Source organism: Erythrolamprus reginae, chromosome 12 (assembly GCF_031021105.1).
Source record: "Erythrolamprus reginae isolate rEryReg1 chromosome 12, rEryReg1.hap1, whole genome shotgun sequence".
In the NCBI taxonomy this organism is placed as follows: Eukaryota; Metazoa; Chordata; class Lepidosauria; order Squamata; family Dipsadidae; genus Erythrolamprus; species Erythrolamprus reginae.
The window spans coordinates 16,840,382-16,847,763 of NC_091961.1; the positions used below are offsets into that span (position 1 = coordinate 16,840,382).

Sequence of the window (7,382 nt, forward strand, 5' to 3'; positions counted from 1 at the left end):
CTGCACCGGGCATCCACGGTCCCAGCCCATTCCAGTAGGGCCAGGAATGGTGGCCTACCACTGGCTGTAAAGCACTATGAAGTGGCATAAAAATCTAAGTGCTATTGCTATCTCATTACCAAAAGATCTTTACTATCAGTCAACAAACTTAATTCACATGGGTAAACAAAACTACTGTTCAAAAGCGTATTGTTCAACAGAAATAAAGACCATACAACCAAGTCCATTTCATCCATGAGATGTATTGCACCTTCCCCTAAATATGAGATAGTTCTTCCAAAGTTTCTTTATTTCAACAAGAATACTAAGTATCCTTAGATACTTAGATACTCATCTGTCTAATCATACATTCTTGCTCCATTCTAATTTGTATACACAAAGTCTATTAGAAACATAGATGCAGGACAGAATTTCTGACTCATGATTTTCTTTCAAAATAAAATAGGATGTTCTGAGATCCTCCTTTTTGACTCAAACCGATAGGTTTCTTTGCTTCCGTAGAAGTGCTGAGAAACCAACCCGGGAACTCTGCAGATTCAAAAGAGCAGGTATCAGTGTTGTCCATGCCCTTACTATAAAAAGTGAAAGCTTTGGCGTTTTTTGGATCCAAGTAAAGGTCCTTAATATCTTTCTCCTAGGAAAAAAAGGAAAAGACCATGAGAAAGAAGTTTTGTAGGAATATTAAGTTGCATAAACAATCATTAGCAGCCCCTTAGAAGATTTTTACGGTCTATTGAGAGGGAATTCATGTTTTCCGTTTTTCCCTATAAAGTAACACAAGTCAGACATTAAACTTTGCTTAATGTCTAAGTGTCCAGAAAGAGATTCTATCCATGAAGGGTCCTCAGTTTTCTCTGAGCTTGCTTGTTTTCTTGCAGATGTTTCATTACTCAAACTAGGTAACCTCATCAGTGCTATTCTAAGGTAATGAAATGTTTGCAAGAAAATAAACAATCTCAGAGAGCACCAAGGACCCCCCACAAAGTTACATTCTCTTGCAAAACCCAAAATGAGAAAGCCTTTCATCGACCTTGTCAAGAGAAACCACGTATCAAGGAATATATAAAATATGATCAGTCAGTAAGTGTGTCATTATGATTCTTTATAACAATTGAGCCAATGAAAGGGGATCATTACCAGGTAAATTATGGCCCCATCTAAGGTCTGTTATTTCATTTCATCAGCTAAAGCTTCTAGAAGTCTTCCTAATATACAATTATTGTACAGAATATATCATTGAGAATAAAGGGATAAATAAAAAGGACAATTTCCCTGGAGAAAGCAAAATATGTTTGTAATGCAAGTCAAACACTCACTTTTAACTCTATCTGATATTGGCCATTCCCAGACTTTACACAACACAAGCAGCTCTTCTTATTTTCAGGGCCCATAAATATGGGTTTTTGTGCTGTGTCTAGAGAAGTATTAGGAAGCACGGCAATTAACTGCTCTGAAAAAGAGTAAAAAACAAGAGACAAGATCGAGGAATTAAAGAATGAAAAGAGGGTTTTTCTGTTGATGGAGATGTTTGGGATGAGGAACCACAGGTATCTGATTAAGGATTTATAAAAGCAAAAGTCCTCTGAGGAACATAATATAAGCCCTCATATAAGAGGAATGATTTGCAATGGGAAGAACTGAAGTGCGTCTTCAATCTATTTTGGTTAGTTTTCTCATATTGAGAGAATCGGATGAAATTGTGCTGAGCCTGTATATATCAACAACAAAAAAACATAAAATAGTTCACATTTTTACTTAGTAAACTTAGATACTAGTAAACACTGATATTGTGAAATTCAAGCCCAATAGCTTCCTTGTTTGAGATCTGTCATTATAGTTTAGCTTCATCTCTTTTCTAAGCTAGTGGTCAGTTTTACAAACAAAGCATTGGACAAAAGTCAACCACTGTGCTTTATTCTAAAACTCTCTAAGACTAATTGAGAATATTTGTAGCTCAGGGTTGAATGAGGGGTCCCTGGTGCTCTCTCAGCTTGCTTGTTTTTTTGCAGACATTTCATTACCCAGACTAGGTAACATCATCAGTGGTAGAGGGGAATGCTAGAGAGGACCTCTAGAGGGGAATCCATCCCCCTCTTGCACTGATGATATTACCTAGTGCAGGTAATAAAACATCTGCAAGAAAATAAGCAAGCTCAGAGAGCACCAAGGACTCCTAATATCTTTGACATACGACGTGGCAATTACAACTGAGGCCATAATTTCTGTTGTTCATCTGTTGTTAAGTAAGTTACATCCAATTTACCACCTTTTTGCCATGGTTGTTAAGCAAACCATGGGCAGTTGTTAAGTTAACATAGTTGTTTAGCAAATCTAGCTTCCCCTATTTATTTTTCTTGTTGGAAGCTGACTGGGAAAGTGGCAAATGGTAGTCACATGGGATTCTGCAACTGTCAAAAGTCAGTGATGGGCTCCTATGGGTAGGGTCAGATACACAGTACCAGTAACAAAATTTGGAGCTCCACCTCAGAGCACCCAATTTGCACTGAAAGATGTTGAAACAAAATGCATAAGCCACACACTCAGTGTGGTAGTAAAACTTTTGGTAGCCCATCACTGGCAAAAGGGTATGCCAATTGCCAAATGCCTGATTTTGACATGTGACTCCCTGTATATAAAAACCAGAGGACCTTTTGAATACTCCATGTAATTGTTTAACCTTTATTGTTTCTGAATTAAATCTTTCTTCCCTAAAATATCACAGAAGGAAACGTGCTATGTCTGTCACTACATTTAAGTTTAGGGCAAAAATGTTGAGGGCCCAGGATTAGTGAATGGAATATGCAGCAAGTCATTAAAAAAAAAAACTTTAATAATAAAGTTGTTTTTCAATGTAGCCATCAGCCTAGTGAGTCCTGTTATATCCGCCATCAGCTTTTCACCATTTAAGGCATCCCATCAATAATTTTGGCCAAGAAAAGACTGCAGTTTTCAAGCACAAGAAGCTTAGTTTATACCTGGTGAATTAGAAATTTTCACATCTGCCACTAACATGTTCTCCACCAAAAATAAGTATTTCTGATTAAGATCCCAAAATTTATACAATCGGGGATCAACTTCTTTTGAAGGTCTAATTTCTGGAACTGTGGAAGGAATATAGATATGTATTATACATATTATATGTGTAAACAAAGGAAATATTCTAAAGAACCATCAGAGATTAGAATGATGCATATCTCACTGAAAAATGAATTACAAATTATTTCCCCACCTTTTCAAAGGATTTGCACGTCTACTAAACTAAAGTGTCTGTCAAAAGCTGCTTAGCCTTGGTGGATATCATACCAAGAGGCAGGAGAGAATCCTTGGATATACAGCCTTATGGAATGTAAACATGAAAGCAACTGAGAAAATATCGAGGGACTCAGGAAGAGATAGTGCGGAGAGTTATAATTGGAAGAAATCTGGATAGTTCTAGCTATAGAGTAGGAACAGGCCCTAAAATATGGTTAGCAAGCAATCAAACGACGGTCTAGTTATTATGTAACCTACAACACCATCAATCCAATGTCTTCTATCTTTGTCCTTTTTCCCATCTTTCTTCTTCCACATTGTCCTCCCCCTTCTTTCTCTCTTCTTCTTTCCCATTTTACCTTCCCCTTGATTGATACAATCAATCAAATCTGTACTGTAATCATAAATCAGCATAGCAGCATAGATTCAGTTTTACAATAATAAAGGTCTTTTTCTTTTAGAAAGGACTTTAGAAATGTGTGCCATAATTGGACTTTTAAGAAGATCATCATCAATGAAAGCTTTAAAAAATCTAATTGTGGTACAGGGATTTTTTTAAAAATAGAGTTGTGTGTGTGTGTGAGAGAGAGAGAGAGAGAGAAGGAGGGAGAGAGGGAGAGAGAGAAAGAGAGATTAGAACCAAAATTTGACCACAGTAAGTGAGTGGGGTAATCCATGGACCATCTACAGATAGTCCTTGATTGAGCCTAAAATTTATGTTACTAAATAAAGTAACATGGTTGTTAAGTGAATCTGGATTCCACATGGACTTTGCTTGTCCAAAGGTCGCAAAAATTGATCACATGACCCCAGGGCACTGCAACCGTTATAAAGCTTGATGCAACCATGCTTTATAAATTTTGATCATGTGGTCCTAGGGATACTGTAATTGTATGAAAAAAATTATCATAAGTCACTTTTTTCAGTGTCATTGTAACTTTGTAGAGTCACTAAATGAAATGTTGTAAATCGGGGACTACTTGTACTATACAGTATATCTATATTATATCTATATAATGAGCTAAGGAATAAAGTGAACATTTTCTGTAGTCATATGTACACAATATACAGTATTGTATTCGTTCAGGTACAGGGAAGCTTCCACCAGAGAGTATTACTGTATTAATGCATTTTTGCTGTAAAAAACTGAATATTGTATTTGTGTAGGATTGAACAAATGAAACTCATTTTTACAATCACCAAATAATTAAGGATACGTGCATGTCTGGGCAATGTTTCCAAAACAACAAATGAACAGAACTGTATTTTTCTCACCTGATTCAGAATCAGGAAACAAATCTGCCACTTCTTCATCCCAAGTCTTCTTCTGAGGCTTACTTGCCATCTCCCCAACTTTTCTATTTTTTTAGATTTCTCTAACGTTCTTCAGAAGAAGGGAATAGTTTAACTTAAAATTCCTTGCAAACAAAAGATGCAAAATATCAAAAAATGTTGGTTGATTGATTTTCTCAAGTATCCACAAGTGGCAAAAATAAAATAAAATAAACCAAGAAACAGTTCTGTATGATTGGACTTTTGAAAATGAGACCCATCCTCAATCCCTGAAGACCTGAGGAAAATATGGAAGACCAGCATAGATACAGGGAACACTCACATAGACTAGAAGCATTCAACTATGGATTTTTGTCTTTCCACCGTCAGAGAAGATTTAAGTGATGGTGGCTGTTCAATTTTGGGAGTTAAAGTCCACAAGCCTTAAATTTGCCAAGTTTGGAGACTCCTGGTCTAGGAAAACCTTTGTAGCTGGATTTTGTTTCAGCGACTTAATTCTTGGCCTAAGTCTTTTTCAATCCATATATATAGTTTTTCCTTTAAATTATATGTTTGCTTATTGCTGCATTTTAAAATATGTTTTAGCTTTCTTGAAGCTGTTTGCTTAGTGGAAAAGCTAAGTGGAAAACCTAAATGCCTTCCTTCTGGGCTGGGAGACATACTGAAGTACAGCATGTGATGAAAGTAGGAATAACAGAATAACAGAGTTCAAAGGGACTTGGAGGTCTTCTAGTCCAACCCCTAGTCCCCTATAGGCAGGAAACCTTATACCATTTCAGGCAAATGGTTGTCTAATTTCTTCTTTAAAACGTTAGTGTTGGAGCACCTAAAACTTCTGAAGGCAAATCATTCCACAGATTAGGGGACCGAAAGTAGATATCAGGGATCAAGATGGAAACTTATAGAATTTAGGAAACTCTATAGCATCTTAATATTCCAAGCCTGCTGAAAAAGACTACCTTCCCCTCAAAATTCCAAATTCAAAATCTAGTGCTATCATTTCCTCTCTTTTTAAAGGACAAAACCCAAACCAAATAAAACCATCACTACCATCAAAATTAGTATTATTAATTATTGCTCATTATTTTTTTAATAGTATACTTGCAGCAAATATCTGTAAAAGCGCCCAAACTAGGTTTATTCATTACAACAATTCTAGAGAGTAGTGAATGAGAGTTTACTAAGACATTTTGAATCCTGCCATTCCAGAATAAAAAATATTCAAAGTTATTTTAACTTGGTGGAAAGATACTTCAGATTTCAGTACCAGTCTAATACATTTGGAAACTCAAGTTATTTTATTGTTATTTGGTGTCATAACGTTTTTAATTTTTCTTATGATTTCAAGAAGACAGTGTTTGATGACATACTTTAAAATGTGTTGTGAGGTGTATTTTTTTTTAAAAAAATATTCTCAACCCCCCCCCCCCAAAACCTACTGGATATGTTTTCATAAGGATCCAATCTGGGTTGGTCCCCAAGACCAGAGTTTTTGTCTTCAAAGCATGATTCAGAAAACCTCTAGTCCCGTTGACCATCCAAATTGAATGAGGCAACATTATCTTGGGGCTATTCACCTTCATTCATGGTTTTAATGCTGCATCCCTGCTTTAATTTAAAAAAAAATCTTTTGAAATACAAAAGAAAAGGGAATCAGAACAAATATGGACAAGCCGTACAGATCAGAGGTGGCATTCAACAGGTTCTAACCAGTTCTGGAGAACTGATAGCAGAAATTTTGAGTAGCTCGGGGAACCGGTAAATATCTGACTGGCCTAGCCCCCAAGTCCCAGCTGATCAGAAGAAAATGGGGATTTTGCAGCAACCTTCTCCTGGAGGGGGAGGGAATGGAGATTTTACAGTATCCTTCCTCTGCTACATCCACCAAGCCACGTCCACCAAACCACACCCACAGAACTGGTAGTAAAAAAAATAAATTCCACAACTGGTACAGATTCTGCTAAATACAAAAGCAAGCTAAATATAGTTAAACCAGTAAATATCAGGGCTTCTCCAAAGAAAGTTTCTTAAAAAGAGATCTAGCTGTTATCATCTAGTCCCAAATTAACAAAAGATCAGTGAACAGAAAATAAAAGGTCCTCTGCTTTATGGCTCTAGATGCAGGTCCTAGGAGGAAGTAGTCTAACCTAATAAATTAGGTGACAATACCTGTGGAGATGTTCCTTCTTGGGTTGAAGATTCATTCTGCTTGATCATCTCTGGAACTGACCTATGATTTTATATCTATCAGCGAGTGTTACCTGACTTGCCCTTGGATGATTTGGGAATTAACCTCATGACTACTGTAAGAGATCATCTATCACTACATCTATCCATAATTTCCTATCTCTGCAGTATTGATTATCCCCAAGGGCAGATGCCTCCTAATCAAGGTTAACACACCCTGACATTGCTACAACTAATGCATGACATTACATCCGTCTTGCTCAAGTTACTCAGAAGAGTTGAGTAAACAACTCAGGGTCTGCTGCACTGCATTTTAAACTGTAATTTATATTTCCATACTTAGGAGTGGTTTGAGGGGAAAGGTTAAGTTTCTCCTTAACACATGAAATAAAAGGCTTTAAACATGAGGCACTGTAATTTCCACATGATCTGGACATGATATTACCTAAAATAAAATGGTCACAAATAGGTAGAGGTTTTCCAACTGCATTCCTTAATTCACTGACTTTGAGTATATTGGCCCGAGATTCTCCTTAATAGTGAATATCTCCCATGCAAATAAAGAGATGTTCATGTCTGTTTGAGCATCATCCTACAAATTCTGCCAGATTTTCTCAAAGCTAAAATTTCATGATACTCATGGAAAATGC

The 7,382-nt window shown here is 36.6% G+C and overlaps 1 protein-coding gene across 1 annotated transcript; it reads right to left on the minus strand.

The window, feature by feature from the left end:
* Positions 1-418: 418 nt before the first annotated feature.
* LOC139174931 (interleukin-36 receptor antagonist protein-like) lies at positions 419-4,597 on the minus strand. Its single transcript, XM_070765631.1, has 4 exons — positions 4,528-4,597; positions 2,976-3,095; positions 1,317-1,450; positions 419-634 (listed from the first exon to the last, which is right to left on the minus strand). The coding sequence occupies exons 1-4, from the start codon at positions 4,595-4,597 to the stop codon at positions 419-421; spliced, it is 540 nt and encodes a 179-aa protein (XP_070621732.1).
* Positions 4,598-7,382: the final 2,785 nt, after the last annotated feature.

Bases quoted from the DNA above. Each gene is read 5' to 3' on its own strand.
- LOC139174931 (XM_070765631.1), bottom strand. From the start codon at position 4,597: ATGGCAAGTAAGCCTCAGAAGAAGACTTGGGATGAAGAAGTGGCAGAT. The intron at 3,096-4,527 runs GTGAGAAAAATA...CCACAGTTCCAG, and splicing joins GTTTCCTGATTCTGAATCAG to AAATTAGACCTTCAAAAGAA. The intron at 1,451-2,975 runs GTATAAACTAAG...ACTCTTTTTCAG, and splicing joins GAAAATTTCTAATTCACCAG to AGCAGTTAATTGCCGTGCTT.